The 24,183-nt window shown below is 43.5% G+C and overlaps 3 protein-coding genes across 3 annotated transcripts in view; 2 read left to right on the top strand and 1 right to left on the bottom strand.

The window, feature by feature from the left end:
• The window catches only part of LOC123990898 (protein PALS1-like), a 34,192-nt gene extending 25,792 nt beyond the window's left edge, over positions 1-8,400 (top strand). The window contains exons 13-14 of the mRNA XM_046291894.1: positions 376-486; positions 6,142-8,400. Coding sequence (XP_046147850.1) covers positions 376-486; positions 6,142-6,318 — 288 coding nt within the window. The 3' untranslated portion in view covers positions 6,319-8,400. The remainder of the gene's footprint in view (positions 1-375; positions 487-6,141) is intronic.
• Positions 7,824-16,413, bottom strand: LOC123990900 (V-type proton ATPase subunit D). Its single transcript, XM_046291896.1, has 9 exons — positions 16,163-16,413; positions 15,402-15,519; positions 15,010-15,089; positions 14,826-14,893; positions 14,689-14,733; positions 9,293-9,396; positions 9,142-9,208; positions 8,943-9,021; positions 7,824-8,801 (listed from the first exon to the last, which is right to left on the bottom strand). The coding sequence occupies exons 1-9, from the start codon at positions 16,201-16,203 to the stop codon at positions 8,657-8,659; spliced, it is 747 nt and encodes a 248-aa protein (XP_046147852.1). The 5' UTR covers positions 16,204-16,413; the 3' UTR covers positions 7,824-8,656.
• Positions 16,414-16,435: 22 nt separating this feature from the next.
• On the top strand, positions 16,436-23,994 carry LOC123990899 (eukaryotic translation initiation factor 2 subunit 1). Its single transcript, XM_046291895.1, has 8 exons — positions 16,436-16,613; positions 17,319-17,561; positions 17,671-17,750; positions 18,195-18,346; positions 20,234-20,340; positions 20,848-20,945; positions 21,096-21,239; positions 23,376-23,994. Exons 2-8 carry the CDS (start codon positions 17,321-17,323, stop codon positions 23,499-23,501), a joined length of 948 nt encoding a protein of 315 aa, XP_046147851.1. The 5' UTR covers positions 16,436-16,613; positions 17,319-17,320; the 3' UTR covers positions 23,502-23,994.
• The last annotated feature ends 189 nt before the right edge of the window (positions 23,995-24,183 follow it).

Here is a 24,183-nt window from a genome sequence, read left to right as displayed (position 1 = left end):
CCCTGGCTGTCCGTAAATAAAAAATGTAATGGTGCCGTCTGGTTTGCTTCAAATAAGGAATTTAAAATAAGTTATACTTTTACTTTTGATAATTAAGTATATTTAAAACCAAATACTTTTAGCATTTTACTAAAGTTGTATTTTACTGGGTGACTATCACTTTTACTGGAGTCATTTTCTATTTAGGTATCTTTACTTTTTTTATTTTCTTGTCTCTTTACTTTTACTCAATTATGACAATTGGGTACATTGTGGAGGGAATTTCATAAACAGGTTTTGAAAGTATACTAACCACTCTATTACTCTCTTCTCTATTACCTACCTTTTCTCTAATCTTCTCTCCTCCTGCTGCTGTTTTCATTTGTTCTCTGTCAGTCACTGCGGGTACTGCGATCCTCCAACCTCAAGCCCTATGTGATCTTCATTGCGCCTCCCTCTCAGGAGCGATTGCGCACCCTGCTGGCCAAGGATGGCAAAAACCCAAAGGTATTTCCTGCTTTTCTTATCTCACAAAAAACTATTTTATCAGCATCAGCAAGTATCGTCGATACATTCATATCCACAGTGAATGTGTCACTACATTGATCACACGTATCATGTCGATTATATATGTCTGTGAGAAACTATACTCCCTTTTGTTGGTACAATGCTTAAACACTTATGATCAACTTCTCCTCTGCTAGTATAGTAATAGTTCTGCCTTGCCATCTACTGGTCTAGGTGGAATTTTTGCCACATTGCTTGTTTATTTGTAATCTTTTCCGATAGGAGGTAGAGGCTAGGCGTTGTTTCTGGACATGGCCTACTTCTCTCCCTAGCATCCCTTCCCTTTGTAATGGATATCCCTGTCTAGTGTACCTAGTGTCTACATACAAACATTAACATTGTGAAAACAACATGTCAATTTAGCATCATTTAATCTGACCAGGATATCTATAACTACTGTCCTTCCCTACTGTGATTTCCTACATCTAGCCAGGATATCTATAACCACTGTGCTTCCCTACTGTGTCCCTACATATTTACATTTACATTTAAGTCATTTAGCAGACGCTCTTATCCAGAGCGACTTACAAATTGGTGCATTCACCTTATGACATCCAGTGGAACAGCCACTTTACAATAGTGCATCTAAATCTTTTAAGGGGGGTGAGAAGGATTACTTTATCCTATCCTAGGTATTCCTTAAAGAGGTGGGGTTTCAGGTGTCTCCGGAAGGTGGTGATTGACTCCGCTGTCCTGGCGTCGTGAGGGAGTTTGTTCCACCATTGGGGGGCCAGAGCAGAGAACAGTTTTGACTGGGCTGAGCGGGAACTGTACTTCCTCAGTGGTAGGGAGGCGAGCAGGCCAGAGGTGGATGCACGCAGTGCCCTTGTTTGGGTGTAGGGCCTGATCAGAGCCTGGAGGTACTGAGGTGCCGTTCCCCTCACAGCTCCTTAGGCAAGCACCATGGTCTTGTAGCGGATGCGAGCTTCAACTGGAAGCCAGTGGAGAGAGCGGAGGAGCGGGGTGACGTGAGAGAACTTGGGAAGGGTGAACACCAGACGGGCTGCGGCGTTCTGGATGAGTTGTAGGGGTTTAATGGCACAGGCAGGGAGCCCAGCCAACAGCGAGTTGCAGTAATCCAGACGGGAGATGACAAGTGCCTGGATTAGGACCAGCGCTGCTTCCTGTGTGAGGCAGGGTGGTACTCTGCGGATGTTGTAGAGCATGAACCTACAGGAACGGGCCACCGCCTTGATGTTAGTTGAGAACGACAGGGTGTTGTCCAGGATCACGCCAAGGTTCTTAGCGCTCTGGGAGGAGGACACAATGGAGTTGTCAACCGTGATGGCGAGATCATGGAACGGGCAGTCCTTCCCCGGGAGGAAGAGCAGCTCCGTCTTGCCGAGGTTCAGCTTGAGGTGGTGATCCGTCATCCACACTGATATGTCTGCCAGACATGCAGAGATGCGATTCGCCACCTGGTCATCAGAAGGGGGAAAGGAGAAGATTAATTGTGTGTCGTCTGCATAGCAATGATAGGAGAGACCATGTGAGGTTATGACAGAGCCAAGTGACTTGGTGTATAGCGAGAATAGGAGAGGGCCTAGAACAGAGCCCTGGGGGACACCAGTGGTGAGAGCGCGTGGTGAGGAGACAGATTCTCGCCACGCCACCTGGTAGGAGCGACCTGTCAGGTAGGACTCAATCCAAGCGTGGGCCGCGCCGGAGATGCCCAACTCGGAGAGGGTGGAGAGGAGGATCTGATGGTTCACAGTATCGAAGGCAGCCGATAGGTCTAGAAGGATGAGAGCAGAGGAGAGAGAGTTAGCTTTAGCAGTGCGGAGCGCCTCTGTGATACAGAGAAGAGCAGTCTCAGTTGAATGACTAGTCTTGAAACCTGACTGATTTGGATCAAGAAGGTCATTCTGAGAGAGATAGTGGGAGAGCTGGCCAAGGACGGCACGTTCAAGAGTTTTGGAGAGAAAAGAAAGAAGGGATACTGGTCTGTAGTTGTTGACATCGGAGGGATCGAGTGTAGGTTTTTTCAGAAGGGGTGCAACTCTCGCTCTCTTGAAGACGGAAGGGACGTAGCCAGCGGTCAGGGATGAGTTGATGAGCGAGGTGAGGTAAGGGAGAAGGTCTCCGGAAATGGTCTGGAGAAGAGGGGAGGGGATAGGGTCAAGCGGGCAGGTTGTTGGGCGGCCAGCCGTCACAAGACGCGAGATTTCATCTGGAGAGAGAGGGGAGAAAGAGGTCAGAGCACAGGGTAGGGCAGTGTGAGCAGAACCAGCGGTGTCGTTTGACTTAGCAAACGAGGATCGGATGTCGTCGACCTTCTTTTCAAAATGGTTGACGAAGTCATCTGCAGAGAGGGAGGAGGGGGGAGGGGGAGGAGGATTCAGGAGGGAGGAGAAGGTGGCAAAGAGCTTCCTAGGGTTAGAGGCAGATGCTTGGAATTTAGAGTGGTAGAAAGTGGCTTTAGCAGCAGAGACAGAAGAGGAAAATGTAGAGAGGAGGGAGTGAAAGGATGCCAGGTCCGCAGGGAGGCGAGTTTTCCTCCATTTCCGCTCGGCTGCCCGGAGCCCTGTTCTGTGAGCTCGCAATGAGTTGTCGAGCCACGGAGCGGGAGGGGAGGACCGAGCTGGCCTGGAGGATAGGGGGCATAGAGAGTCAAAGGATGCAGAAAGGGAGGAGAGGAGGGTCGAGGAGGCAGAATCAGGAGATAGGTTGGAGAAGGTTTGAGCAGAGGGAAGAGATGATAGGATGGAAGAGGAGAGAGTAGCGGGGGAGAGAGAGCGAAGGTTGGGACGGCGCGATACCATCCGAGTAGGGGCAGTGTGGGAAGTGTTGGATGAGAGCGAGAGGGAAAAGGATACAAGGTAGTGGTCGGAGACGTGGAGGGGAGTTGCAATGAGGTTAGTGGAAGAACAGCATCTAGTAAAGATGAGGTCGAGCGTATTGCCTGCCTTGTGAGTAGGGGGGGAAGGTGAGAGGGTGAGGTCAAAAGAGGAGGGGAGTGGAAAGAAGGAGGCAGAGAGGAATGAGTCAAAGGTAGACGTGGGGAGGTTAAAGTCGCCCAGAACTGTGAGAGGTGAGCCGTCCTCAGGAAAGGAGCTTATCAAGGCATCAAGCTCATTGATGAACTCCCCGAGGGAACCTGGAGGGCGATAAATGATAAGGATGTTAAGCTTGAAAGGGCTGGTAACTGTGACAGCATGGAATTCAAAGGAGGCGATAGACAGATGGGTAAGGGGAGAAAGAGAGAATGACCACTTGGGAGAGATGAGGATCCCGGTGCCACCACCCCGCTGACCAGAAGCCCTCGGGGTGTGCGAGAACACGTGGGCGGACGAAGAGAGAGCAGTGGGAGTAGCAGTGTTATCTGTGGTGATCCATGTTTCCGTCAGTGCCAAGAAGTCGAGGGACTGGAGGGAGGCATAGGCTGAGATGAACTCTGCCTTGTTGGCCGCAGATCGGCAGTTCCAGAGGCTACCGGAGACCTGGAACTCCACGTGGGTCGTGCGCGCTGGGACCACCAGATTAGGGTGGCCGCGGCCACGCGGTGTGGAGCGTTTGTATGGTCTGTGCAGAGAGGAGAGAACAGGGATAGACAGACACATAGTTGACAGGCTACAGAAGAGGCTACGCTAATGCAAAGGAGATTGGAATGACAAGTGGACTACACGTCTCGAATGTTCAGAAAGTTAAGCTTACGTAGCAAGAATCTTAATGACTAAAATGATTAAAATGATACAGTACTGCTGAAGTAGGCTAGCTGGCAGTGGCTGCGTTGTTGACTTTGTAGGCTAGCTGGCAGTGGCTGCGTTGTTGACACTACACTAATCAAGTCGTTCCGTTAAGTGTAATAGTTTCTACAGTGCTGCTATTCGGGGGCTAGCTGGCTAGCTAGCAGTGTTGATTACGTTACGTTGCGTTAAAAGAACGACAATAGCTGGTTAGCTAACCTAGAAAATCGCTCTAGACTACACAATTATCTTTGATACAAAGACGGCTATGTAGCTAGCTATGTAGCTAGCTATGTAGCTAGCTACGATCAAACAAATCAAACCGTTGTACTGTAATGGAAATGAAATGAAAATGTGATACTACCTGTGGAGCGAAGCGGAATGCGACCGGGCTGTTGAGTGCGGAAGTTCTATTCGGTAGACGTTGGCTAGCTGTTGGCTAGCTAGCAGTGTCTCCTACGTAAGGACGACAAATAGCTGGCTAGCTAACCTCGGTAAATTAAGATAATCACTCTAAGACTACACACTCTAAACTACACAATTATCTTGAATACGAAGACAGCAAAGACAACTATGTAGCTAGCTAACACTACACTAATCAAGTCGTTCAGTTGAGTGTAATAGTTTCTACAGTGCTGCTAATCGGTAGACGGTAGACGGTGGACGTTTGCTAGCTGGCTAGCTGCTGGGCAGATAGCAGTGTAGACTACGTTAGGACGACGAAAATACGATAATTACGCAATTATCTTTGATACAATGATGGCTATGTAGCTAGCTAAGAAGAAATTGCTAAGATTAGACAAATCAAACCGTTGTACTATAATGAAATGTAATGAAATGTAATGAAAAAGTTATACTACCTGCGGAACGAAGTGTGGATGCGACCGCTCGCTCCAACCCGGAAGTAGCCAGGATATCTATAACCACTGTGCTTCCCTACTGTGTCCCTTCATCTAGCCAGGATATCTGTAACCACTGTCCTTCCCTACTGTGTCCGTACATCTAGCCAGGATATCTATAACCACTGTCCTTCCCTACTGTGTCCCTTCATCTAGCCAGGATATCAATAACCACTGTCCTTCCCTACTGTGTCCCTTCATCTAGCCAGGATATCTGTAACCACTGTCCTTCCCTACTGTGTCCCTACATCTAGCCAGGATATCTATAACCACTGTCCTTCCCTACATCTAGCCAGGATATCTATAACCACTGTCCTTCCCTACATCTAGCCAGGATATCTATAACCACTGTCCTTCCCTACTGTGTCCCTACATCTAGCCAGGATATCTATAACCACTGTCCTTCCCTACTGTGTCCCTTCATCTAGCCAGGATATCTATAACCACTGTCCTTCCCTTCATCTAGCCAGGATATCTGTAACCACTGTCCTTCCCTACTGTGTCCCTTCATCTAGCCAGGATATCTATAACCACTGTCCTTCCCTACATCTAGCCAGGATATATGTAACCACTGTCCTTCCCTACTGTGTCCCTTCATCTAGCCAGGATATCTATAACCACTGTCCTTCCCTACATCTAGCCAGGATATCTGTAACCACTGTCCTTCCCTACTGTGTCCCTTCATCTAGCCAGGATATCTGAAACCACTGTCCTTCCCTTCATCTAGCCAGGATATCTGTAACCACTGTCCTTCCCTACTGTGTCCCTTCATCTAGCCAGGATATATATAACCACTGTCCTTCCCTACTGTGTCCCTACATCTAGCCAGGATATCTATAACCACTGTCCTTCCCTACTGTGTCCCTTCATCTAGCCAGAATATATATAACCACTGTCCTTCCCTACTGTGTCCCTTCATCTAGCCAGGATATCTACAACCACTGTCCTTCCCTACATCTAGCCAGGATATCTATAACCACTGTCCTTCCCTACTGTGTCCCTACATCTAGCCAGAGGAGCTGAAGGAGCTGATTGAGAAGGCCCGTGAGATGGAGCAGGCCTACGGGCACCTGTTTGACGCAGCCATTGTTAACGGCGAGCCAGACACGGCATTCCACGAGCTCCTGCGGCTCATCAACAAGCTGGACACGGAGCCCCAGTGGGTGCCCTCCTCCTGGCTGTGCTAGGGGTAAGAGGTTAGGGTTGAGTGGTCAACCTAGCGGTCAACTCCAGGAAGCCACAGGAAGGAGGGTTTGGCCTGGGTTGTGTTCATTAGGCACCAAATGGAAGAAAACGTATTGAAACAGGAATGGAATACCTGGACTTATCCAATGAGAACCATTTGTTTTAGTTTTTCATAGATAAACGTTTTAACACATTTCACAACGGTGTATCCTAATGAACATGACCCATAACACAGCTCTGGAGGAACGACCCTAAAAGGAAGGATGGACAATGATCATTGAGGCCACTGTTACACCATTGTGGAGCCTCGCAGACACAAAATATAGGGCCCATTCATTTTTGCCAGAAAGGGTAACTTGTCCTTTATCTAGCCTTCTTATGAAAGTTGGAGTTTACTTCATTTGCAGGGGTGGACTTTTATTATATAAGTGTTTGTTTCTGTGTTTGTCTTTGTGAATGTTCTCTTGGGTTTTTGTCAATGTCGGCACCATTCCAGATTCCAGTAGCATATGCAAAGACATTTATCCAAAACTGTAGAAAACATATTTCCATTTTATTATACTCTAAATAGCTATTTATAATTGTAAATATCTATTTTTAGATGAAATGGAAAACAAATGTGATTTACCATTACACCAGACCCAGTCTAATAATGTATGGTTTGTTTGTATGTGGTATACAAGACTGGAACTGTCTGTCTACAATTGAGGACCAATTTGCTCCTTTGGAACTACTATATGTAACTTTCTCCTAGAAGTAAGGACCAAAGAGAAAGCTGTTGTATTCTAAAGATTGGTAAAGGAAGTTGCGGTGTATCAATGATAGTATTATGTTGTGTTATCTTGAGTTGCTGCACTTGTACATCAAAAACAGACCTCAAGAATCATTGATCATCAGTAAAGATGACCTCTGTATCCATTGTCTAGTGTACCTAGTGTCTACCTACAGACATGAACAGTGTGAAAACAACATATCAATTTAGCATCATTTAATCTGACCAACTTTTATTTTCTTTGGTACTTTATAAGCACAACTCAAAAGAAGACATCTTCAATATAATGAATATTCCTGAAGAGAATTGTTTCAAAATGGTGGACATTAAAGTTACATGAATACTATTTAAAATCAGGTAAAATATATGGTTTTGGAATATACTCTATACATATTGTGTATGAGGGTACGCATAGTTAAAACATTTGAGTAGGAAAAAGATTGAGCGAATATAAAATGTACATGCATTCCTTACATGAATTCCTTCCGTGGCACCACACAATACAGCATGTTCCATTTAGCGCTTCAATGCAAAATGGCTGCCATTTCACATACAGGTGTGTGCCCCAGATACGTTCAGGATGTTGTACCTTGTAATAGCTTTCTCAGATAGGACTTTGTTCAATGTCTCCAGCACAGCTTTGTCAACAGACATCAGAAACTGAGGGACAAATCGTGGCTGAAACACCTACAGTAACACTCATTTGAGAGAAGAAATCGCAAAGTGACACTTGGAGAATATTCAGATCATCTTTATTTGGATGAGGGGTTGCACTCAGGGTGCCACCGTGGATGGTTATAGGGGGTCACCGGTACATTATCATTTAGCAGACACTCTTATCCAGAGTGACTTACAGTATTGAGTACATACATTTGTCGTTTTGGGGCACCGTGGGGGTACCCCACAACCCTGGCATTGCAAGCGCGATGCTCTACCAACTGAGCCACAAGGGACCCACATGTTAGCCATCCTCCTGTAAAGGGTCAATACAGTACCATAGAAATAGAATGAAATTGCACAGAAACAGAATGTCATTATTTTATGGTCAATACAACCCCACTGATATGTGGTGTTCATGGAAGGGATTAGCATCCACAACACAGACGCTTAGGGGGAGAAAGAACAGCCATCCTGTTTTAACTGTACAGAATGACAGCATGCATTGACTGAGTGTTCTGATGGAAGCATTGCCTATAGCCATCTATGTCCTAACCCAATCAGATGGAATGCTTAAATACAGTTCACATTTGTAAACCATGCCATTTAACTCAATGTACATATATTATTTGCTATTAAAGCTTTCAAAAGATAACTCACCTTCAACACATTTGACACTCTAGTGAACTGATGTGATTGCTGTTAGCTGCAAAGTTCTGACAGTTCTATACAGTGCTAAATCTGGACACTAATCTCCAATACTGAAAACGACAACAAAACATCACCAACATGTACACACAAAAACCCAGACAATTCTTCCCTTTCGGACACAAGAAGAAGACATCAACGTGGCCGGAGAGGCACAGAATAAATAGGATGTGGGTGACGGAGTAGCCAGGGGTGACAGCATGTCACTCAAACAGCAGGTCCTGGTCGGTTTCCTCCATCAGCATGTTGGATGGCTCGGCGATGGGGCCCAGCTTGGCCAGACGGGCGGCGATCTCCTTCTCCGTCCTCTCCCTCATCTGCTTCTTTTTCTCCTGGATCTTCTTCAGCCTGAGGAGGTGGGACTCACCATAGAAATTTGAATTAGAACACTCGATATCGCTACGAGACACACAGACAGTGATCCTCCAGTCAGCTGGGGGTATAGACAGGGTGTTGAGGATGAGGAGTCTGAGGGACGACGTAACTTACCTGTAGAACTCTTCTCGTTCCCTCTCATCCAGCTCAGTGATGATGTAGCTGAGGGTCCGCTCAATGCGGGGGATGATCACTGAGGACAGGTTAAACCACATTTTATCCTCTCCACGCGGTCTTCCAACCATCTCTTTTGACTGCCATTATCGATATGTAGTGCAGGTTTAGTTATTGTGCCAAAGCGGTGCAGACTCACCATGCTCAATGGCGTTCACACGGCGGTTGGTGATTTTGATGGCCTGATCCAGTGTGACAAAGGAAGTCTGTAGATCAAAACAGTGAGACAGTGAGACTTTGTTGTTCAGTCACACATGCTCCGTGTGGTTTACCAGTCTCGCGAGACTTACCTGTAAGGAGGCCAACTCCACTAGCAGCTCCACTGCTTTGGCATAGTTCCTCTTCAGCCTGGAGACCTGCTCTCCTCCCCTGGCCAGACCAGTCAGCTCATAACCTAACAAGGGTAGGATAGAGGGAAGCAAGGAATACAGTGAGCAGTGACACAGAAACACACTACAATACAAGTTCAATAGCAGGGCATAGCTTTCAACTAAATTTGCCCATAAATGGAGCCATGCCAATATGAGGTATTAATGACAATAATAAATGCCATTTGCAGATGCTTTTATCCAAAGCCATGCAGGGCCACAGGGTTGGGGTTAATTCCACAAACCAAATTAGATTCCCTCTCCCTGTAAATTCCATTGAATTAAATTCAATTTCTAGGTCTTTGAATTCAGAACAGTGTTGGTGAAGCTACTCTGAAAATATAGTTTGCCAAACTACAAATTACTTCACACTGGAAGAAGTTAAACTAGACCACAGAAAAATTGTTTACTTAACGAAAGTTTCTTCGAAAAAGTATTTCACCACATACACACCACTTAGTGAAAGTGGATCATATACACATCTGAAATGTCATAGGCTACTTTGGGGTAATATGTTAACAGTGTATATGTATGAAAACAAGACCTCACCCATCTACATAAAATAAGTGTTTCTATACATTTTTGCAAATGTATTGAAAATGAAATACAGAAATATGACACTACAAACTGAGTTTAGATGCATTGAATGTCCTTTGATCATCCTTGATATGTCACTACAACTTGTGGCCAATTCAATTGTTTTTGGATATGCTTTAGAAAGACAACACACCTGTCTAAATACAGTGCATTCAGAAAGTATTCAGACCCCTTGACTTTTTCCACATTTTGTTATGTTACAGCCTTACTCTAAAATATTTTTTTCTTTCTCAATCTATACACAATAAAGCAGAACGGCAATGCAAAAACAATATATTTTTTTAAATGTTTGCAAATTGATAAAGAAATCAAATCTTAAGTATCACATTCACATACAGTTGAAGTCGGAAGTTTACATACACTTAGGTTGGCGTCATTAAAACTTGTTTTTCAACCACTCCAAAATTTCTTGTTAACAAACTAGTTTTGGCAAGTCAGTTAGGACATCTACTTTGTGCATGACACAAGTAATTTTTCCAACAATTGTTTACAGGCAGATTATTGCACTGTTTAGCAATTCAAGTGGTTCAGAAGTTTACATACACTAAGTTGTCTGTGCCTTTAAATAGCTTGGAAAATTCCAGAAAATTCCACCATGGCTTTAGAAGCTTCTGATAGGCTAATTGACATCATTTGAGTCAATTGGAGGTGTTTCTGTGGATGTATTTCAAGGCCTACCTTCAACCTCAGTGCTTCTTTGCATGACATCATGTGAAAATCAAAAGAAATCAGCCAAGACCTCAGACAAAAATGTTTACACCTCCACAACTCTGGTTCATCCTTTGGAGCAATTTTCAAATGCCTGAAGGTACCACGTTCATCTGTACAAACAATAGCACGCAAGAATAAACACCATGGGACCACGCAGCCGTCATACCGCTCAGGAAGGAGACGCGTTCTGTCTCCTAGAGATGAAAGTACCTTGGTGCGAAAAGTGCAAATCAATCCCAGAACAACAGCAAAGGACCATGTGAAGATGCTGGAGGAAACAGATACAAAAGTATCTATATGCACAGTAAAATGAGTCCTATATCGATATAACCGGAAAGGCCGCTCAGCAAAGAAGCAGCCAATGCTCCAGAACCGCCATAAAAAAAGCCAGAATACGGTTTGCAACTGCACATGAGGATAAAGATCGTACTTTTTGCAGACATGTCCTCTGGTCTGATGAAACAAAAATAGAACTGTTTGGCCATAATGACCATCGTTATGTTTGGGAAAAAAGGGAGAGGCTTGCATGCCGAAGAACACCATCCCAACCGTGAAGCACAGGGGTGGCAGCATCATGTTGTGGGGGTGCTTTGCTGCAGGAGGGACTGGTGCACTTCACAAAATAGATGACTTCTTGAGAAAGGACAATTATGTGGATATATTGAAGCAACATCTCAAGACATCAGTCAGGAAGTTAAAGCTTGGTCGCAAATGGGTCTTCCAAATGGACAATGATAGAAGCATACTTCCAAAGTTATGGCAAAATGGCTTAAGGATAACAATGGCAAGGTATTGGAGTGGCCATCACAAAGCCCTGACCTCAATCCCATAGAACATTTGTGGGCAGAACTGAAAAAGTGTGTGCGAGCAAGGAGGCCTACAAACCGGACACAGTTACACCAGCTCTGTCAGGAGGAATGAGCCAAAATTCATCCAACTGATTGTGGGAAGCTTTTGGAAGGCTACCCAAAACGAAAGTTAAACCATTTAAAGGCAATGCTACCAAATACTAATTGAGTGTGTGTAAACTTCTGACCCACTGGGAATGTGAAATAAAATTGAAATAATTCTCTACCTATAAGAACATCCAATAGTCCAAGGTTAATGAAATACAAATGGTATAGAGAGAAATAGTCCTATAATTCCTATAATAACTACAACCTATAACTTCTTACCTGGGAATATTGAAGACTCATGTTAAAAGGAACCACCAGCTTTCATATGTTCTCATGTTCTGAGCAAGGAACTTAAACGTTAGCTTTCTTACATGGCACATATTGCACTTTTACTTTCAACGCTTTGTTTTTGCATTATTTAAACCAAATTGAACATGTTTCATTATTTATTTGAGGCTAAATTGATTTTATTGATGCATTGTATTATGTTAAAATAAGTGTTCATTCAGTATTGTTGTAATTGTCATTATTACAAATAAATAACATTTTATATAAAACAATATATAATAAAAAATAAAAAACTGCTTTTTTTTTTTGGTCCTCCAATAATCGGTATCGCCGTTGAAAAATCATAATCGGTTGACCTCTACTTAGCACACCTGTATTTGGAGAGTTTCTCCCATTCTTCTCTGTAGATCCTTTCAAGCTCATCAGGTTGGATGGGGAGCGTCGCTGCACCACTATTTTCAGGTCTCTCCAGATAAATTAGATCTAGTTCAAGTCCAGGCTCCGGCTGGACCACTCAAGGACATTGTCCCGAAGCCACTCCTGCGTTTACGTGGCTGTGTGCTTAGGTTTGTTGTCCTGTTGGAAGGGGAACCTTCGCCCCAGACTGAGGTCCTGAGCAGGTTTTCTTCAAGGATCTCTCTGTACTTTGCTCCCGATCATATTTTCCTCGATCCTGACTAGTCTCCCAGTCCCTACCGCTGAAAAACATCCCCACAGCATAATGCTGCCACCACCATGCATCACCGTAGGGATGGTGTCAGCTTTCCTCCAAACGTGACACTTGGCATTGAGGCCAAAGAGTTCAATCTTGGTTACATCATGCCAGAGAATCCTGTTTGTCATGGTCTGAGAGTCTTTAGGTGCCTTTTGGCAAACTCCAAGCAGGCTGTAGTGTGTCTTTACCTGAGGAGTGGCTTCCATGGCCACGCTACCATAAAGGCCTGATTGGTGGAATGCTGCAGAGAAGGTTGCCCTTCTGGAAAGTTCTCCCATCTCCACAGAGGAACTCTCGAGCTCTGTCAGAGTGACAATCGGGTTATTGGTCACCTCCCTGACCAAGGCCCTTCTCACCCGATTGTACAGTTTGTCCGGAAGGCCAGCTCTTGGAAGAGTCTTGGTGGTTCCAAACTTCTTCCATTTCAGAATGATGGGAGGCCACTGTGTTCTTGGGAACTTTCAATGCTACAGAGCAGAAATATACAATCAAGTCCAAGGAACTGCCTGTAGATCTCCGAGATAGAATTGTGATGAGACATACAGTATCTGGGGAAGGGTATAAAACAATTTCTAGAGTGTTGAGAGTTTCCAAGAGCACAGTGGTCTAGATCATTGAGAAATGTAACAAATACGGAAACAAATACAGACTCTGCCTAGAGCTGGCCGTCCGACCTAACTGAGCAATCGGGCTAGAAAGACCTTGTCAGGGAGGTGACCAAGAACCCAATGACCACTCTGACAGAACTACAGAGTTCCTTGGCTGAGATGGGAGAACCTGTCAGAAGGCAAAGAGTGTCTACAGTACTTCACCAACCTGGGCTTTATGGGAGTGGCCAGATGGAAGCTACGCCTGACAAAAAGGCCCATGACAGCATGCCTGGAGTTGGCAAAAATATTCTGTGGTCTGTTGAGACAAAAATGGAATGATTTGGCCTGAATGCAAAGCACTATTTCTGGAAAAAACCAGGCACAGCTCATCATCTGTCTAACACCACATCTAACACCATCACTAAAGTGAAGCATGGGAGGCAGCATCATGCCATGGGGATGTTTTTCAGCAGCAGGGACTGGGAGACTGGTAATGATAGAGGGAACAATGAATGGAGTCAAATTCAGGCAAGTCCTTGATGAGATCCTGCTTCAGAGGACAAACGACCCCAAGCATACAGCCAAAGCAACGCTGGAATGGCTTCGGAACAAGAATGTGAAAGCCCTTGAGTGACCAAGCCAAAGCACAGACTTGAATCCCATTGAAAATCTGTGGCATTCTTGAAGATTGTTGTTCACCGCTACTCCCCATCTAACTTAACAGAGCTTGAGAAAATCTGCAAGGAAGAATGGGAGAAAATCCCCAAATCCAGATGTGCAAAAATGATAACACACATCCCAAGACAACTCAAAGCTGTAGGGGCTCCTACAAAGTATTGACTCGCGTGTAAATACTTATGTAAATTATATTTCTGTATTTAATTTGCCAAACATTTCTAAAAACATGTTTTCAGTTTTGTCTAAATATTGAATCAATTTTTATTTCAGGCTGAAACAACAAAATGTGGAATAAGTCAAGGGGTATTAATACTTTCTGAAGGCACTGTAGATTTGAATACCACCAAGCTACTGCAATATGTAGTTAAATTACTAGTTGAACTACACGTAGTTAACTACTACCAAACACTGATTCAGAGATAATTAAATTCCTTTCAATTACAATGTTGGGAATTTAATTATTGGATATATTATCCTCAATAATTCCAATTTGAATTCAATTCCCCTCAGGCTTTAAGGCTGATCATGTCACTGTTCAGACAGTCTAGCTATACTGGAAATATAGAAATACAAGTTAATGACTTCAAACAAATCCTGCAGTCATTTCATTAACTGGGCAAAGTAGAAATATTTAATTTGAATTATTAACTGTTTTTATCATTCCAATTCAATTCAAAACGTCCAAACAGCCTAAATCCAATTCCATAACTTGAAGATTGTTGAAATTCTAATTGAATTAAATGTAAATTCTCCACTTCATGAGTGAATTCAAGAATTGATTTGGAATTCCAAACTAAATTGGAATTGGCCTCAACCCTGCATGACCAGATAAGAACTACTTACTGTCCCCTCCTTCTTGGTAGTGCTCAAACACAGGTAGAGTGACACCTGTGAGGAAAAGGAGAATCACACAGGTGAGACATTAAGGAGAGACATGCTGTTGTTCTAAAAAGATACAGAGAAGTCCAAAAGGTGTTGACCTGCCACGTTATCCTTCTTAGCCCGAACCTTCACCTGGGCCTTGTTCACATTCTGGATGACAGTGGTGCTGTGGGAACATGATAATGTTATGAGAATATTGACAAAACATTAGCAAAATATTGACATCAGACAAACACCTAAATAAAGGCCTCAAATGGCTCATGATGAGGCCCGTCCTCTCACCTGAAGTCGCCAGCGGCGAATTTCGCCTCAGCCAAAGAGAAGGCCGCCTCCCTCATCACTTCACCCATCAATGTCTTTGTCTAGAAATCGGGAGAGGCAATAAAAAGACAGGAGCCAACGTAACATGCCCCGATGACAGGATTTTATACAAAGAAATAATACAACTGACTTATATTAAATCAGATAAGAAACATAGAATTAGACAATGTTTTAATCATAGAAACAGGACTACTAGAACAGATATTCCCACTTAAAAATTGCTGGTCCGTGATGGGTGGGCCGGCAGACATATTGAGTTCACTGATGAGCGCACTGTCAAATGTCCATGGTCCGAGGGGCTTTTTCCGTTCTAGTCATTCTTGTTACTATGGTTTTAAACCTCCTTGAATTACCTCAATGATCTTGCGGAGGATCTGACGGAAGCGCATGGAGAGGGCATCAGCCTTCTTCTTCAGTAGGTTTCTACCAGTCTGGGCCCCCTTCAGACGGGCCTTCATGATGGTCTGGGCCCTTCACAGACAAGTCATCAGGTGTCAGAGAGGACTTTCATCATAAACATGCATGGCCATTCAGATTTGAATCATGTTGAAAGATATTGGTGCTTTTATGCCGTTTTCTGCAGGTCACCACAATATCAAAAGTGCCTGTTTATTGACCCATCATTATGATGTTCCAGACAAATTAACAGAGTAAGTAGTTAGACATGGCATAATCTGTGCCATAGACTGTGTGAGTAAAGTTAGGGCACATCAAAATCTCCCAGTGGTTGTTTGGAAATGATGGACAGTCATCACATGACAGTGACAGTCCATTTCCTCTTTTAGATGTTCATCATGAAATGGCAAAGAAATACAACTATTGACTCGAAATAATAACGAATGCCATTGCAAATTGTTGCAAAAGTGCAAAGGTTGAGTTTTTTCATCATTTATTTTAAAGGGCTCACAATTGAATGTGCTTGGCTAACTAGCTGACAGCTGGCTAAACTTACTGATCTGTAATTTCCTTCATTTTAATTTGGCTCGACCTAACACAACTAAAAGGTCATGTATTAAATGGGGGGCATAAACTTGCTCCCCTAGATTGAGTGGACTAGCTAGAAATGTCAAACTATGCTGGCTAAAATAACAAGCTACCTAGACTTGCTACTTACATTCTAGAGGGGAAGACGTCGATTCTCTCTTTTCCTGACATCTTCTTTGGCTGCAAACGTCTTATGTACTTCAATTACGTCTGGACGGCGATTAAATAACGAGACAGCACGCAAATAACTAAAATATTAAAGAATAGGTATTGCACGGTTGTTATTACTTGGAGAACAACAGCTTTGTAACCGATGTCGTGTTATTCATGATATTCTATTGCAAAAAGCCATCAGCTGGTTAGTAGTCATGTGACTATGCTGTTAACCGCTATTGCGCTTGCGCGTGTCAACCCGGGCGCTTTCTCTTCCGGGTCGAAAAATTTGCACACCACGGATGAATTTGAAGTTGTAGCAATCGGGCCTAATTCACTAGCTACGTATTTGAATACAAATTATAACGTTTAACAAAAAATCTAATACAGGACATTCAACAGTGTTGTTCTGTAACCATACGATACAGGTAAGGCATTTACTCGAATCACTGCGAACACAACAGCTGTTTGCCGGAGGTTGTGAATGACTGGCTAAGTAACGTAGCTATGTAGCTAGCGCTATAGGTGCATGTGCCGCATGTTTGAGCTAATGGGTTAGCTGGGTAGCTAGCTAGCTAAATGATCAGTTTTGCGTGTGAATAAATGTGGATGCGTTGACGTCCATACATCAGACTGAAGACATAGATTCATGATGACAGTTACTTAGTCTTGCAAGTGTATATGACACTGTGTTGGTAACATCTTCAGCTCTAGCCAGCACACTTTACAGTAGCTAAGTTAGTTAACGGTAAGTAAGATGATGACGTTGAGTGAGTGTACAAGGATAGCTACATGACTATGAGAGATGACTGGCATTTTGTTCTGATATTGCAATCTAGCGGCACCAGATCACTCCCCCAAAGGCATTTTCAATTGTTCCAGTACTGTTACCAAGAATGATTGACAAAAGAGAACTGCCACTGTATATCATGAGAATGTATTCCATCCTTTCCTGATTGTGACTGTCCAACCAAATCTACACCCCATTTCCCTCTTTTCAACCTAATGACCTCTCATTCAGTTGCTCTCTAGAGTTTAATCAAAGCCTGTTTAAAACCCTTTGTAAGTATATGGAATAGCATATCTCTGTGTTATATTGGCCTCTGTCCTATTGTCTTCCCCCCCCCCCCCAGTGATGCCGAACCTTAGCTGTAGGTTCTACCAACACCGGTTCCCCGAGGTGGAGGATGTGGTGATGGTGAACGTGCGCTCCATCGCCGAGATGGGCGCCTATGTCAGCCTGCTGGAGTACAACAACATTGAGGGCATGATCCTGCTGAGCGAGTTGTCGCGCCGGCGTATCCGCTCCATCAACAAGCTCATTAGGATCGGACGCAATGAGTGCGTGGTGGTCATCCGAGTGGACAAGGAGAAGGGTGAGGCGGGGGTTTGAGTGTGTGCGGTCAAGAAATGTAGACTGTGTGTGTGTACACATTGGGTTATAGGTATAAAAGAAAACAAAAAAACATTGTCAACTCTTTGCAGGGTACATTGATTTATCAAAGAGAAGAGTTTCGCCAGAGGATGCTATCAAATGTGAAGACAAATTCACCAAATCTAAAACCGTAAGTTAGGTTCACCGTCAACACTCAGCCACGTGCCGGAGGATGCTGTAATATACAAAATTCGATTTATCATTCTGTTCCACCGATGTCATAAACTCTCAGACGTTTGTGCAGCCTGTTCCCAGATCTGTTTATGCTGTACAGCCTATTACTGTCGTCGTTGGGATGACAATGACCATAGGAGTCCGTAAGAAGGCACAAACAGGGCTGTATTCATAGAGCATCTGAGTATGAGTGCTGATCTAGGATCAGTGTAGCCTTTTAAATCATAATGAATATGATTACACAGACAGGGGGCACCTGATCCTAGATCAGCACTCATACTCTGAGACACTTTATGATACGGGCTCAGATCTTGGACCAGGCTGACATTTGTGAGTCTTCCCTCTTGACCAGAGGTGATATCGAGGTGTAAATGTTTTTATGGTGTGGCGTCCGTGGCAGGTGTACAGTATCCTTCGACACGTGGCTGAGGTGCTGGAGTACACTAAGGACGAGCAGCTGGAGAGCCTGTTCACGCGCACCGCCTGGGTGTTTGATGAGAAGTACAAGCGTCCGGGATACGGCGCCTACGACGTCTTCAAACAGGCTGTATCGTGAGTATCGTGACTCTTCTTCCTATATACATTACCAGTCAAAAGGTTTGGACACACCTACTCATTCAAGGGTTTTTCTTTATTTTTTGCTATTTTATACATTGTAGAATAATAGTGAAGAGATCAACTATGGAATAACACATGGAATCATGCAGTAACCAAAAAAGTGTTAAACAAAACAAAATATACTTTATATTTCAGTTTCCTCAAAGTAGCCGCCCTTTTCCTTGATGACAGCTTTGCACACATTTGGCATTCTCTACCAGCTTCATGAGGTGGAATGCTTTTCCAACAGTCTTGAAGGAGTTCCTTCATATGCTGAGCACTTGTTGGCTGCTTTTTCTTCACTCTGCGGTCCAACTCATCCCAAACCATCTCAATTGGGTTGAGGTTGGGTGATTGTGGAGTCCAGGTCATCTGATGCAGCACTCCATCCCTCTCCTTCTTGGTCAAATAGCCCTTACATATTCTCACTAAGAGCAAACTAGATGGGATGGCGTTTCGCTGCAGAATGCTGTGGTAGCCATGCTGGTTAAGTGTGCCTTGAATTCTAAATATATCACAGCAAAGCACAAAGCACCATCACACCTCCTCCTCCATGCTTCACATTGGGAATCACACATGCAGAGATTATCCATTCACCTACTCTGCGTCTCACAAAGACACGGCGGTTGGAACCAAAAATTGCACATTTGGACAGATTTCTACCAGTCTAATGTCCATTGCTTGTGTTTATTTGCGCAAGCAATCTCTTCTTCTTATTGGTGTCCTTTTAGTAGTGGTTTCCTTGCAACAAATCCACAAAGGCCTGATTCATGCAGTCTTCTCTGAACAGTTGATGTTGAGATTTCTGTTACTTGAACTCTGTGAAGCATTTATTTGGGCTGCAATCTGAGGTGCAGTTAATTGCTCATTTCCGAGGCTGGTAACTAGTGAATTTATCGTCTGCAGCAGAGGTAACTCTGGTTCTTCCTTTCCTGTGGTGGTCCTCATGAGAGCCAGTTTCATCATTGCACTTTATGGGTTTTGCGACTGCACTCAAAGTACTTTACATTTTCCGCATTGACTGACCTTCGTGTCTTAAAATAATGATGGACTGTTGTTTCTCTTTGCTTATTTGAGCTGTCCTTGCCATAATATGGACTTCTGTATACCACCCCTACCTTGTCACAACACAACTGATTGGCTCAAACGCATTAAAAAGGAAAAAGTCCACAAATTAACTTTTAACAAGGCACACCTGTTAATTGAAATGCATTCCAGGTGATTACCTCATGAAGCTGGTTGAGAAAATGCCAAGAGTGTGCAAAGCTGTCATCAAGGCAAAGGGTGGCTACTTTGGGAAATATAAGATATATTTTCATTTAACACTTTTTTGGTGACTACATGATTCCATATGTGTTACTTCATAGTTTTAATGTCTTCACTAATATTGTGCAATTGACAAAATAGTTTTAAAAAACAGGAAAACCCTGGAATGAGTAGGTGTGTTCCAACTTTGGACTGGTACTTTACCCATGACTGAGCAAAGCCAGGCTCAGCCAAGCTGTGTTAAGCTGGCTTGGTTACGTATTCTCCATAGTTGCTGGAAAGGACAATGTGAAAAGGTTTACAATGAGCCTAAGACCTTTTATGTAGGTCTGCCCTTGCTCTGTCCTTGTCTATTAATGGTCTGTACTATGTCATGTTTTGTGTGGATCCCAGGAAGAGTCGCTTCTGCGACAGCTAATGTGGATCCTAATAGAATACCATCTGTCATTCTTAGTAAGAGATGGACGCAGATTTTGTAGGCGGGTGTGTAATGGGTTGTAGTGTAGTGTTTGCTCCCGATCTCCTCAAATCATTTAGTCAGATATCCATGCTCCAAAAATGTTTTATTTTTCCCAGTGACCCTGCCATGCTGGATGGGCTAGACCTAACTGAGGAGGAGAGGGCCGTGCTCATCGACAACATCAACAGGCGTCTCACTCCACAGGCTGTCAAAATCAGAGCAGGTCACAGCACACTCAACATTAACAGTGCAATAAGGGGGGTAGTTTTGATGCTACTTTCCTGCATTTCTAGACACTTTGTTGTGCGGCTGAGAGAAAAGGTTGCAGATTTACTGCAATTCTATGTATTTTGCCGTGGCTAATGCTGTGTTGTTTTACTTGAACATAATAAGAAAATCTATACTGCTACATGTATTATTTTAGGATGATGGTTTATTTAGAAACATTTTTCCCACTGTTTGATTAGATTAGGCGGCCCACCCAAGGATTTCAATTGCAGGAAAGTTATTGGCTAACCGATAAAGTCTTGTTGGGTCCGTATTTCCATATTTGATGTGTGTAGTGCCTACACAACTATGGAAATTAGCGACAAATGCTACATAATGTTCATTGATAAGTTCGCCAGAGTGGCATGTTGATGACACTATTGAACTCCTCTGAAGTTTTCAAATTAGAAACATGGCGACTTGACACTATTTAAGCAATACATTTTGACTATCATCCTTGCAGACATCGAGGTGGCATGCTACGGGTATGAGGGCATTGACGCTGTGAAAGACGCACTGAGGGCGGGGCTTAGCTGCTCGACAGAGGCCATGCCCATCAAGGTAGGTTGCATCAAGGAACTCTCATACTCAATACTTCTAATCTATTTATTTATATTTCTCTTATCAATTTCATCTCGTCGTCCTGTGGTTGACCTCAACTTTCTCCAAGGCGTTGTATGACCACGCGTTGTATGACCACTCTCTCCCTAGATTAATCTGATAGCACCGCCACGCTACGTCATGACCACAACCACTCTGGAGCGCACCGAGGGCCTTTCGGTTCTCAACCAGGCCATGGCAGCCATCAAGGAGAGGATCGAGGAGAAGAGGGGCGTCTTCAACATCCAGATGGAGGTGAGACTGAGGATATGCAGTGACTTCAGAAAGTATTCACACCCCTTGACTTATTCCACATTTTGTTGTGTTACAGCCTGAATTCAAAATGATTTAAACAGGCCCATCTATACACAGTACCCCATAACGATGAAGTGAAGATGTTTTAGAAATGTTGGCACATTTTATTGAAAATAAAATACAGAAATATCTCATTTACATATATATTAACACCCCTGAGTCAATACATGTTAGAATCACTTTTGGCAGGTTATTGTCCTGCTGAAAGGTGAATGTGTCTCCCGGACCCTGTTGGAAAGCAGACTGAACCAGGTTTTCCTCTAGGATATGTCCTGTACTTAGCTCTATTCCATTTATTTTTATCAACAACAAAAAACTCCCCAGTCCTTGCTGATGACAAGTATTCCCATAACATGATGCAGCCACCACCATGCTTGAAAATATGCAGAGTGGTACTCAGTGGTGTTTTGTTGGATTTTCCCCAAACAAAACGCTTTGTATTCAAGACATTTATAACATTTATTTCTTTGCCACATTTTAAGCCGTTTTACTTTAGTGCCTTATTACAAACATGTATTGGAATAATTTGTGTTCTGTACAGGCTTCCTTGTTTTCACTCTGTCATTTAGGTTAGTATTGTGGAGTAACTACACTGTTATTGATACAACCTCAGTTTTCGCCTATCACAGCCATTAAACTCTGTAACTGTTTTAAAGTCAACATTGGCCTCATGGAGAAATCCCTTATTGGTTTCCTTCCTCCCCAGCAACTGAGGAAGGACGCCTGTATCTTTTATAATGAAAAAGTGTAATTAATAACTTCACCATGCTCAAAGGGATATTCAATGTCTACTTTTTATGTTTTCCCATCTACCAATAGGTGCCCTTTGGCATTTGAAAACTTTCCTGGTCTTTATGGTTGAATCTGTGTTTGAAATTCACTGCTCGACTGAGGAACCTTACAGATAATTGTGTGTGTGTGGTACACATTAAAAAATAATGTTAAACACTTATTGCACACAGAGTGAGTCCATGCAGCTTATTATGTGACTTGTTAAGCAGGTTTTTACTCTTTAACTTATTGAGGCTTGCCATAACAAAGGGGATGAATACTTATTGACTCAATGCATTTCAGCTTTTCACTTTTAAATAATAATACTTTTTATACCTTTTTCTCCATAATTTCGTGGTATATAATTGTCCCATCGCTGCAACTCCCGTACAAACTCAGGAGAAGTGAAGGTCGAGAGACACGACCCTGCCAAGCCGCACTGCTTCTTGACACACTACTCGCTTAACCCGGAAGCCAGTCGCACCAATGTGTTGGAGGAAACGCCTTACAGCTGGTGAGCGTGCATGCGCCCGGCCAGCCACAAGAAGTCGCTAGAGCGCGATGGGACAAGGACATCTCGGCCGGCCAAACCCTCCCCTAACGATGCTGGACCAATTGTGCGTTGCCTCATGGGTCTCCCGGTCTCGGCCAGCCGCAACACAGCCTGGGATCGAACCCGGGTCTACCATCACATCTTCAGCACTGTAATGCAGTGCCTTAGGCCGCTGCATTTGGTTTCTCTCATCGTGGCCTTTGACGCTACTTCCCATGAAGTGCATGTCCAACCATGTTTCTCATACAGAAGAGCCCAAACTCTGTTTCAAATGTTGATTCGGCGTAGATGTACCACCTGAATACATCCATTCAATATAGTGCGGTGTTCATTTACACCCGTAGCTCTCATCCACTCCCTTCCACAAAGATGTACTTTTTGATTTCTCCATGCATATCTTATCAGCCAGGAGAGGCCTTTATTTATTTGGAGTCCACATTCCTTCCGTTCCCTGCAGTCCACTAAATAATTACACTTCTCATACACAGAGCCTGAACCTAACACTACTTTCAATCTCTGAGGATATATAAAAACAAAGATATAAAACAGCACCAGTTTTACTTACCGTTTATTATAATAGTTAGGTGGGTGCTTATATTTGTCCTATTTCACACGTGAATTGGAGTCTACATTTTTGTTGTTGCATATCTTACTCTCCTTGAGTGAATTGATTGATTTTAAGTCGGTCTTTATAAGAGCATCTGCTAAATAAGTAAATGAGGTGTAATGTTCTTGTTTTACCCCCCCTTCAGGCGAAGGTGGTGACTGACACGGACGAGACCGAACTGGCCCGTCAGCTTGAGAGGCTAGAGCGGGAGAATGCAGAGGTGGACGGAGACGACGAGGACGGAGAGATGGAGGCTAAAGCAGAGGACTAGTCCAGTTAGCCCTGAGAGAAGGGTTGTTTGGAAGAAAACAAAAGGATGGACAGACTTCGCCATAGTCACTGTCCCACAGATGTGTAACTCTCATATTACATAGAGGTATTCACTGGCTAATAACCCTCTAAATTGATAATTAGGGACTTCTCAGAAGGAGAGAAACATACATTGCTATTCTCTGAAGTCTAGAGGTGGATAGACAGAAATGTTTAAGGAAATAAGACCAGTAACCATTTACAGTACAAACACCAATTTGGATCAATTATACCCATATACATATACGCAGAAAACTGTTTACAACAGTGGCCATTGCAAATTCACCTCTCGCTGGTCACAGGAAGTGATGCGTGTAAAGAGGTATAGGCTCTAGTTGTGTGTGATACTGGCTTGGGTTACTTATGTGCTGTTCCTCTTTCAGTAGTATGGATTTTTACTGGCAGGATCTTGCTTGTGTGTAGCTCATGACATCAATAAAGTTCTGCACGTTTGATCTCAGTGGTTTTGGGTATTAATTGCAGCTGTGCTCCGATTGATTTTTCTACACAAATAACTTTGGTTATTTCATCTGCAACATGCCCATAAACTAGTATTCAAACTTTAATAGCACAATAACAGCTAACTTAAAGCACTTGTACCATGGCAGTGGTTCTTCATACCAGACATCTAGTAAATACCAATT

This window comes from Oncorhynchus gorbuscha, linkage group LG12 (genome assembly GCF_021184085.1).
Source record: "Oncorhynchus gorbuscha isolate QuinsamMale2020 ecotype Even-year linkage group LG12, OgorEven_v1.0, whole genome shotgun sequence".
In the NCBI taxonomy this organism is placed as follows: Eukaryota; Metazoa; Chordata; class Actinopteri; order Salmoniformes; family Salmonidae; genus Oncorhynchus; species Oncorhynchus gorbuscha.
Note: the sequence above shows the minus strand (reverse complement) of the source record. Positions and strands in the feature narration are given on the sequence as shown.